The sequence below is a fragment of the Phodopus roborovskii genome, unplaced genomic scaffold (genome assembly GCF_943737965.1).
Source record: "Phodopus roborovskii unplaced genomic scaffold, PHOROB, whole genome shotgun sequence".
Classification (NCBI taxonomy): Eukaryota; Metazoa; Chordata; class Mammalia; order Rodentia; family Cricetidae; genus Phodopus; species Phodopus roborovskii.
In genome coordinates this window covers 6,331,867-6,349,760 of record NW_026126525.1, presented here as the reverse complement: position 1 = coordinate 6,349,760, position 17,894 = coordinate 6,331,867, and the positions used below count along the sequence as shown (strand labels likewise).

At 45.1% G+C, this 17,894-nt stretch overlaps 1 protein-coding gene across 1 annotated transcript in view; it reads right to left on the bottom strand.

The window, feature by feature from the left end:
• The window catches only part of Scd5 (stearoyl-CoA desaturase 5), a 130,169-nt gene that overhangs the window by 55,395 nt on the left and 56,880 nt on the right, over positions 1-17,894 (bottom strand). Inside the window, 3 exon segments of the mRNA XM_051198568.1 lie at positions 2,056-2,211; positions 2,214-2,297; positions 6,628-6,840. Of these exon segments, the coding sequence (XP_051054525.1) occupies positions 2,056-2,211; positions 2,214-2,297; positions 6,628-6,840 (453 nt within the window).

The window sequence follows — 17,894 nt, the reverse complement described above, 5'->3', positions numbered from 1 at the left end:
TACCATATAGGATTTTAGCAATGTGGGACTACAATGAAAAACCCCTGAAAAATGCCATGGTGAGAACCGGTCTGGTACCCAGGGATGGCTGCAATCCACTCAACTGCAGGCTAGAAAAGTCCATGTCTGATGTCTGGGATAGAGAGTTGATGACTAAGGACTGGGGATGATAATATGAATCCCCCCCCTTACTTCTGTTCCCCAGTGGTAGAGCTTGGTGGAAACAGATGCCATCATGTTCTTCTTGGTGACAGGTGGGATCCCACCGACTAGCTGAAAATAGAGTAAGTGCAAGTGTTGCTAGTAAGAAGTGAGTCACCACTGGGGGTCCCTGTTCTACACATATGTGATGACTTTCCCCTCCACCCCCCTCCATGGCTGTAACAAGGGACAGATGGATGGGCAATGCTGAACCTCAAGGTGTTTGGTAATCTAGAGTTTGTCAAATGTAAGTGATCACCAGGCACCCAGAGCTCAGGAGAACATTCCTGAAATACCATGGAAATATCCAGACAAGAACACCAATGAATTAATAATCATTTACTGTAAATTGTTTATGGTTTGCACATTACTAATGGCCAAATAACACCTACTAGATGAAGAACTTCACCATGATAATTCCTAATTGGTGTGTCTTGTCCTTTCCTAAAAATTTAAATTTTAAATCTTGCATCTTCCCTGAAGTTACCTTGAACCTCCTCTAACACCCAACATGACTGAGCCCTTCTTCTCTCACACCTAACACAACAGGCAGGCTGTCCTATTGATTCAACGTGCTCTTTACAAGGCAAATTAACATACAAAAATGTTCTAATCTAGAAGCTACGTAATGATCACTTTATATTTTGTTGCAAAATCAATGGTGGCCACATGCACATGGCACATTAGCAGACACAGAGTTCTAGATAGGCTATTGGTTATTAAGTGGTGATGGCCTGGTGTGGAAAATTAATGCACTTGTTTAGGAGAAGTAGCTAAAGTAGCATGCATCAGTGGCTGAGATCAATTAGAACACAAATTAGGTGTATAAACATTAAAATGAAAGCTTAATTTGTGTTTAATTTGATGTCTGGCATGTCTGAATTATATACCTTTAAAACAGCAACAGCAAAAAGGAAGTCAAATATCCAAGTAGGCATTGATTTATAGAGTGGGCTGAGCAGTGAACACATCCCTTTGTAAAACATTGTAAGAATGCATTTATATACTGTGCATACACACAAGTGGTTGTGTATGTGCCAATGCACATGCAGTTGTCTGGGTTCACATATGCACTCACATGTGTTTGTACCATGTTGCATATGTGTCGGTCAGAGGACAATTTGTGGGATTCAGATCTCTCCCTTCACTTTTATCCCAAGGATAAAACTCAGCAAGCGTGCTAACCCTCTGAGCCACAGAGCCACTTCACCGGCCCCAAACGCAATCTCTTTTAAAGCGAAGACAATGGCAGGGTCAACACATTATAACAGGATGGAAGTAATACAGAGCCATTTTCTTTTCTTTCTTTTGGTTTTTCAAGACAGGGTTTCTCTGTGTAACAGTACTGGCCTCGAACTCACAGAAATGCACCTGCCTTTGCCTCCTGAGTGCTGGGATTAAAGGCATGTGCCATCATGCCCAGCTTCAAGACCATTTTCTATATCTTCATCTTTTTAAAACTTTTGACTGTACACACCATGGGAATTGCCATCCGGGAGCATGGCTGTCACAGATGCAGCTTCGCCCTGCGTCTCCGCTCCTCCAGACAGCGTGATTAGAAGCAATGCTGCATTCATGGATGAGAAGGAAAAGAAATGCTCTCCTGGGTCACACCAAAGCAATTCCATGCCCTCCTGTCCCGGTTAATATGTCTGAGCACATATACATCACAAAGTGTGTTTGCTGACATAGCTGTGGTGACTGAATCACACTTCCACATCCTAGTATTGAATCATAGTCTTACTGTTGACTTATTTTTTTAATTAATAGTTGTAGCTGACACTATTTGAGGCAAATAAAACTTCCCAGACCATGTCTATTTCATCCTCTCCCCCACCTTCTACCCCTTCCTACAAGCCAACGAACAAGAGAACTGTAGAAACAAAAGCTCCTCGCATGGACAGCATTCCGAAGGGTTCAGGCCCGTCTTGGCTCTGTGGGCCGCAGTCATCTGCTTGGTGGTGCAATTGCGGCAAGTGGCCGGTCCCAGGAAGCACATGAAGTCCACAACCAGGGGGTTGGGTAAAAATTTAAGCCAAACTCACTCCCAGAGTGGTCAGAGGGAAATGCGTGTTGGTAACTGTGGGAGCCTTCACCTGGGCAACAAAGTGTGCCTTGACCTCACACCATTGCTACCTCCCTGCATGGGGACCTTAGTTTTTGATTCATTTTTTAGACTGGCAGACAAAGTAGTGGGTTTCATTATAACATCTTTATGATACGTGTCATCATTTAATTCTCAATGTCCCCTCCCTCACAGCCTTCTCTCCTAGCCTCCGCCTTGCTCCAGCTGGACCCCCCCCCCAGTTAGCCACCTCTTTGCTTTCTTACTGAGTGTCCCCGATTGCCTACTCCTTTCCCTTCCTCCCTCCCTCCCTCCCTCCAAATCTCCCCTCCTCTAACGATCCCCTTTTCCAGTTTTATGACTGACATGTACATAAACACACATCTGTGCATACATATTATTTTAAATCTAGGTTCTACATATAAAATAAAATATGTGATATTTGTCTTTCTAAGTTTAGCTTCTTTTGCTTATCGTTTTTGGCTCCAATCATTTTCCTGTGGATGTCATGACTTCCCTTTGCCGTGTCGCCTTATAAAATCCCACTGTGTATTTGGACCACATTTCTTTATCCATTTGTTGATGGACATCTAGACTGTCTGTTTCCTGGATGTTGCTAACTGAGCAGCAATGAACATGGACGGCTGCATAGAAGTTTTATCCGTTTAGGCGCTGCCTTGTTTAAGACTGTTTCAGACTGTTTGAGCAAAGGACTTGGCTCCAGCCCTCGGAAACCCACTCAGTCGCAAGACAGGCTCAGTTAAACAGAAAATAACCACCATTATTCAGCAGCACCACAAGACTAGCTTTCCATTGTGGATGGTGGATGGGATGCTGCTCCCTTGGGGCTGCCCTTCTCAAGGCAAATGCTACCGGGCTGACAATAGGTCATTATTTTGACATGTATCCATAAAAGGAAAGTAGTCTCCATGGGCGGGAGTGATTACAGGAGGAAGACTTCCTTCAAGCTTGGGTGGGAGAAATGAAATGTTCAAACAGGTGAGTGAATTAAAGAAGAGTTAGACGTTTAAATATCTGCTCCTGAACATTATTCCAGTCTCTGCTGAGTTGTTTTCCTCTTGCAGTTGCCAAAGAGTCATCTTTAAGAGAGACCTGAGAGTTTCGTCATTTGATTTTCTTTGTCTTTCTTCTGCTAAGTTTTTAAATAACAAAAAATATATGTATCACATATAACAACACATGCTGAAAATATATATGCATTGTAGAATGACTAAACTGAGGTAATTAACCTATACATTCCCTCTATGCTTGCTTTTTTGTGGTAGAAACTACAAAACCACTACCAACAATTTTAAGAACATAGTCCATTGCTGACACCTTTAATCACCATATTATACAACAGAACTTTTTAGTTCATTTCTTTCGATGGGAAGTGTGTGTGTGTGTGTGTGTGTGTGTGTGTGTGTGTGTGGTGTGTGGTATGTGTGTGCTGTGTGGGGGAATGCGTGTGTGTGTGTGTGTGTGTGTGTGTGTGTGTGTGGTCCAACACCTCTCACCCTCCCTATATCTTCCAGCACCGGGGAACCCTGTTTTGGTCCCTGCTTCTTTGAGCTCCACTTTTTGAAGTTCAGCTTACATACAAGATGCTGCAGTGTTGTCTTTCTGCACCTGATGTGTTACAGCCCTCAAGTTCACTGTGTATGACAGAGTGCCCTTCTTCATTAAGGCTGAAGAGCACTGTGCATTACTCACTCATGTAGCATATTATCTCTGGAAACCCTCCATTCAGAGTCTTACTGTTGCAAATAGCACTTCAATAAATATGGGAGTGCAGATGTCTCTTCAGCAATTATTTCATTCCCTTTGGATATACACACACTTGTAGGCTTGCTTGATTTTATGGTAATTCTGGTTTTTAACTTTAAAAAAAAAAACCTTTCTTGTTTTCTACAATGGCTAAACTCATTTACACAAGGAGGAGGAGGAAAGAAAGAATAGAAGAAAGAAGAAAGAGAGGGGGAGAGAAAAAGGAAGATAGGAAGGAAGGAGGAGGGAAAGATGAAGGGAGGGAGGGAAGAAGGAAGGAGACAGGAAGGAAGGAGGAAGGTAGGAGGAAGGAGTCCTCCCTACAGTGTACAAGGGTTCTCTTTCCCGCCAACACCAATTCATCTTCTGAAAACAGTCATTCTAACTAAAGTGAAGCACTACCCCCTTTTGGTATTAATTTTCATTTCCCCCATGATCAGTTAATTTCCTTTAAGAAAGGGCTTCATTGTGTTATAATTTGCAGAATTTCCACTTCTGAAGAACAAATATAATGATTTTAATATTTCATAGAGTTGGCCATTTTTGGTATTCCTCAAGAACTGCCCCACAATCCTTAGTACCCCCAACCTCCTTTCAATCCCCACTGGCCCTAGTTTCTCTTTGTGGATCTGACTGCCTTGGCTAGCTGTGTATTTGTGTGTACAGAGAGATGGGGTTGTACACACACGTGCCATGGCACCCTTGTAGAGGTCAGAGGGTAACTTTAGGGAGTTGATTCTCTCCTTTTGCTGTGGGTCTGGGAATTGAACTTGGGTTGTCCATGTGCACACCAGGCAGTTTTACTGGCTGAGGTATTTCCCCAGTCCTGTTTTGATTGATGAATAGCAATTCATTGGATGAATGTGGCATTGTACACAGCTCTCTGTCATTGATCACTATTTGGGCTCTTCTTTTTAGTTGTTATGAATAATGTTGAGGACATTTGTGGGCTTTGTTTGTTTGATTGGTTTTGTTTTGTTTTTCAAAACATAGTCTCTTTGTATAGCTTTGGAACCTGTCCTGGAACTCACTCTGTAGACCAGGCTGGCCTCAAACTCACAGAGATGCGCCTGCCTCTGCCTCCTGAGTGCTGAGATCAAAGGCATGTGCCACCAGTGCCCAGCACATTCATGTTTCTTAAAGACATACATTTCCTCCTGGGCATTAGGAGTGGAAAGCATACTCACATAATGACTACTGTCAACTGTGGAGAAGCTCAGATTCCCCATTGCTCCCCTTTATCTTTTATTGTTAAATTACAGTTATTATTTTTTATTTTGTGCCTGGGCCTTCACTGTGGGTCTGGGTAGACTTAAAGCAAATGTCCAGTTCTTTAGGACCTGTGCCATAGCCATGCTGTTTGGTTGCCTGACCCACATGTGCCTATGCAAAACACAGGACTCTATGCTGTCCCCCACTTCTGTTTATGCCCAGATTTGACACTGGATGTAGCTCTTCTACTTTAGCCCACACAAGATACAAGGAGAGAGGAGAAAGCAGCAGAGGGGAGAAAATGCCCCCCGTAGCCAAAGCCCCTTCCCTCTGCTGACAGTGACTGCACAGCTATAGCTCTGTTTATGCCACCTCATACTGCTGCTGTCAACACACTTGACAAGACGGTAGGACCCCCAGGATCTTAATTGGATGATTGATGAAACGGGAACAGTAACTCACCACCAAGTGACAGAGACAGTTCCTGCCGGGTGGTAGACCTTCCCTTCCTGGCTTGATCTCTGCTTGATGCTCAGCTTTACCAAAGAGCCTGAGCTGCAGCTGGAGAGGTGCAGCTAATAATGAGTTGCTGACTGCACACTGAGCATTGAGGGCTCAGTATTAATGCCTATTACCCTCATGCTGTTCTGCTAACTGTGATGATTGTCTCTGTTTTCAAATGAGGGCAGAAATGCACAGAAGGAACAAGCAACTCACCTAAGACCATAAAGCCAGCACTAAAGACAGTTGTGTTACGGAAGGCCTGCCTCATGCTAAGCACTGTGTATTAACTCATCTCAGTCCCCAGTGACCCAGAGAGGAGGGGAGGGCTGCTTGGTGTCTTATTACACGTAAGAACACAGAACTTGTGGAGCCAGATAGTGCCCAGAGAGCAAATGGAGGGCCCAGGATGTACCTAACTTGGACTCTGCACTGGTCTTCAGTTTAGCTAATTGTGGTCCCATGAGCCTCCTCTCTTGCCATTGCCTGTTTGAAGACTTGTTTTTGTTTTTCTGACAAACGATTGGATAGCCAGATCTGGAGTAGTCAGGACTGAGAGAAAAGCAACTGCTGCTTCTGTAGGGAAATTTTCATGATGAAAGTGACTATTAAACTATTTATTGATTGTCTTCTTTGCCCCAGCACAGCACTGAGCAGTTTGTATGCTCTACAAGGAAGATGTTGCTATTTCCCACCTGACAGAAAAGAAAACCATAAATCAGAGCGCTCTGCTAACTTGTCAAGAGTTAGGATGCCAAGACCAAAGTTCAATGTCTTTATACTCCTCCACTCTCTTTCTTATAGTCATAAAACCTTCCCTCCCACAAAGTCAATAACATCCAGACTGCCTTTCCTCCATTGGCTCTCAACACCCCACTTGCCAGTGGTCCCCAGAGAGACAAGCGGGGTCTGCCAAGGGCTGATATGCTTGTCATAGGGCCCATTTCCATACATGTAGGCAGCGCTGTTGACCAGCTAGGTACCGTTGAGGCCAATGGCGTATCGGAGAATGGAAGCCAGGAGGAAGGAATTCCACAAGGTCTCTCCCCAGCAGTAGCAGGACACCAGTGCAGGGAGCATGAAACACGTGAGCACTGATCTCCTTGCACCCATGAGGAAGGACACCATGCCACCCATCAGCAGGCACCAGGTCTGGGGGACATGGGGTGGGGTCATGAGCCCACATGGCTACAAAAGTGTGGCAAGTGGCACAGTTCTGAGAAATGAGACAGCCAGAAGCTGCAGGATGCGGTCAGCTTTTCGGTAGACTTTGGAAGAATTTCCATGTAAAATAGTCAAGACTATGCCAGCCAACCCCATGCATCTCTGAGGTACACTTATGCTGTTAACCGTAAGTCTAAGCTAGCTAGCTCCTGGACATTTCTCCACCAGCAAATCTGATAGGCTTGAATAATTTCAAGAAACCACCAGTATTTCTTAAATAGTTATATATGCATGATTCTGTAAGGAAGTGTATGATTCACCACTAAAGGTGCTCTCTATCCATCAGATGTTACGCTCCAAATCAGCACAAAAGGTAAGCAACCCATGTATGGTAGGACAGGCTGTAAGCCCAGCGCTCAAGAGGCTGTGGCAGGAAGATCAAGATCTCAAGACTATCCTGGGCTATAGAACAAGATGCTGTCTCAGAAATGTCAGTGTGGATATTAGCATATAGTCATATTAAAAATTAATCACTCAGTAGTAAGTTGTTGACCCAGGTATGCTCTTGCACTCGGGAGGATGAGAGAAGATGGTAAGTTTGAGGCCAGCCTGGGCTACGGAGTAAGAAGGCGAGACATTGCTAACAGAAGGTGTTTTGACCATCACAGGCCTCTCTCTCTCACAACCCAACCCTTTCAAAGCTTCCTCTCCGAGGCCTGTTCTAAGCCAATACCTTGCTGAGCAGTGGGCTAGTGTGCCATGGACTTCTCTTGCTCAATTCTCACAACGGATCCAAGCATGACAGCCATCAGGACCCTGTACCTTCAAGAGCTGCCCTGGCCTGCCCCTGGCTCCAACCCTGTGAGGGTTCATCTTGGTATGGCTCCAGCCTACAGGATTCAACCTCTACTCAGAGCCCTGTGCCTCCTCCTTCTAAATGAGCTAGCTAGTTTCCCTCTATGGCTCCAGATCCCAAAGCCACACTCTGCCAAGGCCACCAACACCTTGTGCAGAGAGAGAGGGCCTACAAGACAGCTTTCTCAAGTGCAAGAGAAAAACACATTTGTGGGCCTTACTGGCTAACATGATCACATCCAGCCACATCTGCTGGATTTCCTGAGAAAGAGATGTTATTCACTAAGATGAAGCAATATGAAACCAACCCAACAACAAAACCCTAGATATTCTCATCACAATGAAGCACAGCAGGTCCACTGCAAACAGAGTATCTGTCCTGGTCCCCTATGAGGCTCTTGTATGCACAATCGTGTGGACCAAAGGGGAATGTCAGGGGCCATGGCAAGTCCACGCGGGATGACTATGTGTTTACTTTATACCCAACACTGTTATACTCCCTGACCATTTCAGATTCTTTAAATCTGTTCCATGTGGACAAGATGCCTTCCTGACATAGTGCCAGCCTAGCACAGCTTGTCTGCATTTAATTACAGGCATTGTCCTCTGTGCCCCAGGACAAACCCAACATAGAGATAGCTTAGCAGCTCCCTTAACACTGTCTGAATGCTCTTGCCAATGGCCCACAATCTCCAGAAGTCCTCCAGCATGGAATCCCTGCTCATTTAAAATGCCTGTCTTCAATCAGTGGGAGGGAGGGAGACTGGAGAGGGGCCACTGGTATTGTCTCTTTGCTAAATGGGTTTTTGAATGTTATGAAACATCACAGAGCATTTAACTATTCAACTCAGCTACTTCCGAGCTATGTGACCCTGAGTAGATTACTTCATTGTGTGGAGTCCCAGCTTTCTCTTGTGAAAAATGCTGGACTAACAGATTTATTAAGTGCCTGCCCTATGCCAGGTCCTTCCCTTAGCAGTGAGACTCCAGGGAAGTCAACAGATGAAAATCAGTTCCCTTGTGGAACAGAGCCAACACTTATGTCTGATACATTCTGATAGGGAAAGCAGATGCTAAACTGTAGATGGTGGAGGCAATTCCACAATTGTGATTCCCACTCCCCAGCTATGTCTAGGTTTGGATCTAACTGACAAAAATCCAACTATGACAGATGGTTATATTGCATTGTGAATGCACTTAAATGTAATGAGAAACCCACATGCTTCAGTTTAAGAGGTATCAAGGATTTACTAAGGTATGAAAGGGGGAAATACACTCTCCAATACAGGATACAGTAAATCCAGTTGCAGAGTCCTTGGAAAGCTGGATCATATGATGCTTCACATGGTCTTCATCACCCAAGAGGGTGTGATCCCCCTCCCTCCTACCTTCTAAGAGGTCATGTAGGCAGACAAGAAGCACCGGCTCTATCAGGCTAGATAGTCCAAGGTCATGGGCAGAGTAGATACCCACTACACTTAAAGACATTGAGTTGTACACTTATGAACACTTATGAATAGTTAAAATGGCAAGGACTGTGACACATATTATCAAAACAAAATGAAAGACATGAGTAACTATTCTCTACAACATAAAAGTCACAGGGCCCGGCATGTTTTCTCATTCATACAGTTACCCCTTATTCCACCTTCTGTGTCTCTGAGCAGAAACAGCCTGGGGGGGGGGAGAAAGTGATGTCTTAAGCCACCAGATCAGAAAGTTGGAAAGGGCCTTGCAAATGTTGTAGAGCCCTTGTGCTAACCAGCCTGGGGCTGCAGTATCCCTGGTCCCTTTCTTTGTCTTAGCCAGCTGAGTCAAGATTTTTCTCGGGAGAAACTGAAGGCACGCTGTGAGGACGCTGTCACATGCCACACAGATCCCTTCTTAGAATGAAAGCACTTAGCTTCCCAGTTGCTGACGGTGCTGCCACTGGCACAGAACCACTTTGCACTTGGTACAGTCCCTCCACTGATGCCCACTGCAGTGGATAAGTGAAGGAAGGCAGCGGAACACTGCCTGGACCATTGCAGTTGGTAAATGAAGGCAGTAGGCCACTGCCTGGACTGAGTCCCTGTGGTTTTGGTTGATTCTGCTATTGACACTGAGCAGACACTAGCTTCTCTTGCTCATTCCTGCTCCCATCTCTTCCTCCATGGGCACTGATCCTAAGGGTGCTCCCAGGTGAGCTTCCTCTGAGCCAGCCTCTGAGGTGACTGTTGGGCAACAGTTTCCTACCAGACTGAAACATCACATCTTGCAGGAAGCTCCTTAATCAAGAAGGCAAACAACTCAAATAGCCCCAGGAAGTCCCTGAAACTGACCAGACTCACTAGGCCCCTCCCAGTCTGTCAGAGTAAGCAATGAAAGCCAAGAGTCCCTCTCAGAAAAGACAAACTGCAGAGAAGACTCTGAGACCAGATCACCTGTCTTGAAGAAGCAGAAATAAGAGGAGCTTCTAGAAGAGGTTTAGATCAGCTGAGGCACCTGGAAAGGTCACTCTCCAAATTACTGAGCTATCTGTAGGCTGTGCAATGTGCTCCATTGCGGGCAATTCCAAAGCTGCTTGAATCCCATTGCCTGAAGACTACTTAGGAAGAAAGTCTACATTAGACATCAGGGACACTTATTCTCAGCAGCCTGCCATTTCTTATCACACCAATTCCACAATTGGAAAGATGTTCCTCAGAGTTTAGTTCAGGACAAAGAGTCTATTTTCTTGAAACTCAGGTACCTGTAATCCCAGAACTTGGGAGGCTGAGGCAGGAGGATCATGAGTTTGAGACTAGCCTGGGATACACAGTGATACCTTGTCTCAACAAAACTAAAAATACCAATAAATAAATAGATAAATTCCGTTTTTCATACAACCAAATACCATCACACACCAAGTGCCCTGATCCAAGAGTGTTGACTGTCCTGGGCCTTTTGGCTGCTTCAGCTCTTTGGAATTTCTCCTCATTTCAATAAACCAGATGCAACAGAGAGAACCAAAGCATTGAAAACAGCCTGGAGACTCAAAATGAAAACGAATTCTGGACTTCTCCCCCACTCCCAACCTGGGTTTGATAAGCTTAAAAGTCTCATCATTCTTTTGGTGAGAAAAGAAATTGCTGTAGCATTTTCCTACTGATTGGTAGCCCCTAAGCTCAGCGGTCCCAAGCTGGCCGTATGTGAGATCTTGAGAGAGAAATGTATTAGAGCATGAAGTAAAAGGGAACCACCTGCCAGCCTCCAAAGAGGACGGCCTGAGGAAATGTGGGGAGAAGCAAACACTCAGTGGGTGAGAACAAGATTACAGCTCTGTGGATGTATCTCACGATGAGCGATGGGCAGTCGGAGCTGTCCCAAGTAAACAAGTTTGCTTTTGTGATTTCACTTTAAGCACCATAAGAAACTCATTTCCCTTCCATTCTTGCATCTTATTTTTATTTGTGGGAGAAATAACACCCTGGCAGTTTGGAAATGGAGCATTCTCTTTGCCTGTATTGCCTGTGGGAGTGGGACTGGGTGAGGCTGGGGTGGGGCTGGAGTGGAGCTGGGTCAGGCCGGAGTGGGACTGGGGCGGGGCTGGAGTGGGTCTGGGGCTGGGTGGGGCGGGGCTTGGTGGGGCTGGAGTGGAGCTGAAGGTAGAATATGCCCTGTGCATAGCTAAGTTGGAAGCTCATCTATGGAGTCTGGCAGAAAACTTTGAGTCTTCAACTGTTTGCGTTGAAAATGTCTTTGCCTTTCATGTGTGGCGTCTTTAAGTAAAAGCACGAATGATGACTATGTTCAGACTGTCCCCTGAAAGCTCTGGACCCAGCCTTGACCCTAGTGAATTTTGACATCACTTCTGCAAAGTAAACATCCCCATGGAAGGAGTCCTGTTTATCGGCTCTCTAGAGGCACAGTCCTGGTCTTCTGGCTTCGTCTCCTGTCCAGCAGAGAAAGGGAAGATGACAGACCACAGCTCCCCAAAAACATCTTTCAGAACCTTGCCAAGCAGTGGGGAAATGGCACCACTGTGTCCGCTCCCTTTGGCTTGATCTCTAGTGAAACTGCTGCAGGGAGAACTTTGGTTGAGGGAGCCTTTGTTAGGTCACTTGTCCTCCCAGGTCACCCCAGCTTTTCCTCTCCTCCGCTTCTTTCTGTTCCTGTCTCCCCTTTCTTTCTTATTAGTTATCAGTTGTTCTCAACAAATTACAAGAACAGTAGCCCAACTGCTAATGGCATGTAGCATAGGATTACCGAAACAAGCAAAAATCATTTGCAAAGCATTTTTTTTTTTAAACAAAGTGGCTGCATTTCCAGGTGCTGTCACCCTTAGAACCTCATCCTATTTTTCACCCTCCCTTTCTGAGATAAACTGATCACTGCAGGAGAAGACATAACAGCTTTTCTTAATCTGAGACCCGTGAAATTGGATGTAATTCATTTGTGGGTTTTCATTTTTCTGGGGGGCAAAAGCTATGACTCTTACCACATTGTCAGAGATTAGATACTCAAGGGAATGCATTTGTGGCAGAGCTACTGTTTTATTTGGTGATGGTATTGTTATTTAATTGTGATTTTCTTTGGTTTAGATTTACTGAAGAAATTTAATTCAATTTAAAGTGTGATCCCTTTAAAACTGAGGTTGCCATCCCCAACTTCTTTGGCAGTAAAAAATGGAGAAATAATTATAGAGACACTAGATGACTTGTGTGTGTCTCTGTTGATTATTCCATCCTATATATTTGAAGATCTCATGCTGAAGGAACAACTGCTAACTCTGCCACCTCTATTAATGATAAGCAGCCAGCCAGGCTCCAAGGAGGAAGAATCCAGACAGTCATTTGAGCTGCTTTCAGGATCATTTGGTCACTCTAGCTGAACTGATTAGGTGAATGGACCAATGTTCTCATCCGGGGAAAAGATCAACAGGCAGATCTAGCATGGCCACTTTGTTCAATGTGTAAAAGGTATATCCTTCATACATGTCACATGGGCTTCAATCCTGTGTTCAAATTGTGCTGTTCTTCCAAATCGCAGAAGCCCTCGCTGTTGTGATGTAGTGTGTTCTTGCTGGACTTTGTCGTGACTATGCCAAGACCCCAAGGTCTTGACAAATGGCATGCTCAGTCACATAAACTTACAAAAATGAGTGCTTATGAACAGGGATAATGGCACACACCTGTAATCCTAGCACTTGGGAGATTGCGGCAGGAGGGCTACAAGTAAGTATGAGATGCCAGTCTAAGCCATATAGTGAGACCCTGCTCCTGTATATATTCATTTATATATATCCAATATACACGACATGTTAACATGTTAATATTATTGTTCACTTTTCTGCCTGAATCAAAACCTTGACCTTATCAGATGGTAATGAGAGTCTAAAGAGAAGAACAGAACCAGTAGATGTATCTATATTATTAAAAGGAGATTTGTCAGATTGGCTCACACAACAGAGGCTTGAGAGTGCCCACTGCTTGATGGGAAGACAGAGAAGCAGGCTCCTGACACAGGAAGGGAGATACTTTAGATCCAATCTACTGACAGCTTGGATGATCGCTGGAGAGTGGTTGGCATTGAGTCCACATTGAATGTGTTCCTTACCACTGAGCCATCTCTCCAGCCCTGACTTTGCAAATTTTGTTGATCCTTAATATCCCATATAAGCTGCCACTTCCATTTGCCAGTGTTCCCACCTACTATGCCTTCTCTGTCCCCTTGGAACTCAGTTCTCTTAATCTGTGAAGTTGAAAACCAGAGATTTGAGTCTGTTCAGTTTGTGTGCAGATCAAGAGCATGCAGGCTCTGGGTGTACCCTAGTGGGTTTACATGTGTGTTTTCCTCCTCAACCCAGAGGAAGTCCAGTAACGTATGCAGTACCATGATGAGGAAACTACCCTACAGATAGCTCACCTAACGTTGACCAAGGTATCTCATGTATCAGAGATTTGATACAGCACTTCACATGTTTTCATTTCCAATCACCTCTTCTTCAGAGGGAAATTGACTTTCATTGGTAAAGTAAAAGGCGATACCATTGGTGGAAACAGTGTGTAGGTAAAGGAAGAGGTGCTACCACTGAGGAAAACGTGTAGTACCTCCCATCACCTTCAGCGTGCTGTAACTTGAGTTTTGCTTTGTTTCTCCTGGACCACAGATGGAGTTCTGTAGGCCTGCTGAGGAGGGACACTTAACTAATCCCAGAAAAATGGATCTCAAACTTTTCATGTCAAGACAGTAAAAATACTAAGGACTCCAGAGTGCTTTTGTCTGTGTGGACTACAGCCTTTGTAGGAAGTTCAAACCCAAATATTTTCAATAATCCATTAAATATTAAATAGTAACAAATTAACATGAAATTATACATTTCAGGTTATCTGATAAATATGAAATATAGTTGTTAATACTATGAGACATATGCATATTAAACCAACTACCTATTAAAGTAATATTTATCTTATGAAAGAAAATTATACTTTTTTAAAGTTCATAAAAAAATCCTTGTAGAGTAACACTGTTTTTTTATATATTCACCCTTGGGGTGTTTTGTTGTTGTTGATGATGATGATCATGATCACGATGCTTGTTTATTTGAGGCAGGGTCACCTGTAGCCCAGGCTAGCCCAAAACTCACTAGGCAGCTGAAGCTGAGCTGAACTCTTGGTTCTCCTGCCTCCCTCCTTGATGTGCTGAGAGTGCAGGTGTGTACCACCACATCACAGGTGTGTACCACATCTGAGAGCGCAGGTGTGCACCACACATCACAGGTGTGTACCACCACATCACAGGTGTGTACCACATCTGAGAGCGCAGGTGTGCACCACACATTACAGGTGTGCACTAACACATCGCAGGTGTGCACTAACACATGGCAGGTATGTACCACATCTGAGAGCGCAGGTGTGAACCACCACATCACAGGTGTGCACTAACACATCGTAGGTGTGCACCACACATCACAGGTGTGTACCACCACATCGCAGGTGTGCACCATACATCACAGGTGTGTACCACCACATCACAGGTGTGAACCACCACATCGCAGGTGTGAACCACCACATCACAGATGTGCACTAACACATTGCAGGTGTGTATCATATCTGAGAGTGCAGGTGTGTACCACACATCACAGGTGTGTACCACCACATAACAGGTGTGCACCACACATCACAGGTGTGCACCACACATCACAGGTGTGCACCACACATCACAGGTGTGCACCACACATCGCAGGTGTGTACATCACATCGCAGGTATGCACCACCATATCACAGGTGTGTACCACATCTGAGAGCACAGGTGTGCACCACACATTACAGGTGTGCATTAACACATCACAGGTGTGCACACCACATCGCAGGTGTGCACACCACATCTGAACATGGATCTTCTGAGTGTCAGGCACAGCTGGCTTCTCACATCTGTTTCTGGATCTGCTGTGCTGGGATGACTGTTTTTGCTGAAGTTTACAAAGGAACTCTGCCTCATGTAGGTATGCAGCTGAAGAAGAAACTCCCCTGAAAGCCCCACTCTACCCACATACAAGTCTTGGAACGACATTCAGAAGCTCTGGCCTCAGCTTCCTGGAGGTGAGTTTTGAAGAATAATAGGCTATGAGAAAGAGCTTCTCAGATCATGACACATCTAGGTCACTTGGTCTGATTGGGGCTGGGAATGCTACACTTCCACCAAAATCAGTGGCTGCTGTGGCCACTGATCACAGGATGACACCAGGGAGCAGGGTCTGAACCCAATGAGCAAAGTTTCAGTGTCACAAAAAGGCATGAAGAGCAACAGGAACTGAATGATTGAGCATGAAGAATGGGAGAGAGGGATCTAAGGACAAAGAGATTGTAGCCACATCATGGACATTATGATTGTAACCTTTCCCAAGGGGAAGCCATTGACAAGTTTCTAGCAGGGGACAATTCATAACTTCTTATTCTGAATAACTCAGAATTACAATGAAATACAAAACCTAAAAGCCAAGTAAGTCAACAAAGGGCATAGTAGGGGAACAGAAAGAAGAGAGATGGGGTTCCCTGAATTGCCAAAGCATGGCTGGGCAGGAAGAGAATGTGCTCCGGACCGACAGCTGTGTGCAAGCTCCAATTCTGTCAGCTCTAACACATGCAGAGGCAGAGCCCCAGAGCCTGTGCAACGATGAGCATCGTGCAGTCTTCCCAGGCACAAAGAACAGTCTAGTGTTTGCACGCAGTCGACATCCAGATGTCAGCAAGCCCAAGCTTACCACTGTGCTGTTAGACCTTAGATTCCACTTAGGGGAGGTCTTGTATTTTTTGAGAGCAGGCTCTTCTAGGTGGCCTGCTGAGGGGAATCCTGCACACATATGTTTTGCTTATTTATACACAAGGCGGTGTCCCTCATAGTCATCCGCAGGGATAGAGGAAGTGGGGCCTCGAGCATGCTGTTGGGAACTCAGTAAAGCGAATCAGCCCTGCTTCCACCACAGAGTGGCCCTGCTTTCGCTGTACACATGAGTGGTCTGAATCTTATTCTCCTGCCCACTGCCCTCTCTCCTGGTGCGAAGGCCTGAAGGGCTAAATGGGAGAGTAGAGTCTTTACAATTTCAGGACCTCCCCCTCTGCACCCATGTCAGAGGTTTTCTAATTTCTATTTCTCTCTGGAAACACTTGGCCTTTGGTGTTCAGAAATCCTCTCATCACCTCCTGGGATTCCGAGAGCTCGATATTCTACACTTGCCCTAACGTTAACCACAGTCATAGGATGTGAACCAGCTGCTCACATAGGTGAACATTTCAACATCACAAACTCCGAGTTCTTAACTGAGCAGACCTTTAAAGTCTATGTCATGCCAATATGCATGCAATAGCAATTAGTGAGAGAGGGAGAGAGACAGAGAGAGAACACGAATTTGAAGGGGAATAGGGAGGGTATATGGGGGTGGGGGAACAGGAAGGGAGAAGTATTATAATCAAATTATAATCTCAAAAAGAAAAGAAAACAAAAGAGTCTGTGTGCAATTTTTTAGAGGAAATAAACAAGTTTTCCAGTTTTGTCCACTAAGAAAGACACACACATACACACAGAGACAGACAGACACACGCACACTTTCTTCAAATCTCTGACCTCTTTAACACGGAAGGCAGCTAAAAGCAGTTGAGAGAGCTCGGTGGCGGCAGGCCCTGCCCTTCCGCTGAGCAGAAGCATGCTCTGGCAAATTGTATTATCTCAGCACTGGATCCTGATGAGTGGGTCTCACTCGTCTGATAGGAAGTGGGCAGTGGAAAGAGAAATGCACTCAGTGCCTGTTCCGAGAAAACCTCTGACACAGCTCATCCCTGCTAGGCGGGTGGTGCTTGCTCTGGTTTCTCCATCATTCCATGGACTCCTTTCTGATCTTTGTAAATGTAGCACTTTGACTAAGGATTCAACTCCTGGAAAACTCTGCAGTGAGGCACTCTTTCCCCAAGAAAGAGAATGCCCATGCTCCTTTTAATTTTTCAGATTTTATGACCCCACGGAAACATGTTTTTAAGTCAAGGAAAGAGAGGGGAGGGTGAATTTTCATTCTCAGGGCTAGACTGTACCAGCTATCCAGACAGTGGACCTCTAGTGGGAGCCCCCCCTCCTCCTGGAGACATCACACTGGGCAAACACCCAGATGAGCATCTCTGTAGGCTATAGCTCCCATGGCACTCTGCAACTTGCCTGGGCCACTTGATAGTTCTGTGTTTAATAGATGCTATCTATGGAGGCAAGGCCTCCATATCTGTCTGGATACCTGTTCAGTACATGTGAAAAAATTCAGTGATCCCTGTCGACAGTGACAATCATGATTTTATGTTGTTTGGAAATAAACCTAGTAAGGAACATGTAAGACCCACACCAGAGAACTTCAAACACATACAGGGTAGATATTATTGATGGGGCTGGGCATTGTAGCTCCGTGGTAGAACACTTGCCTAGCACAAGACAGGTCCTGGGTTCACTCCACAGCCCTTACATGAACACACACAAAACAGCATGAAACTTCTGCAAGGACTTCCATCCATCTTGGTCCTGGCCATCGGGGAGCCTCCGTTTCTGATGAAGTCATCTAAGCATGTCTCTTTTGATGAGAACAGAAGATGAAAACTGTCTAGGCAGCTTAAGACAAGGTCCCCAAAAGCTA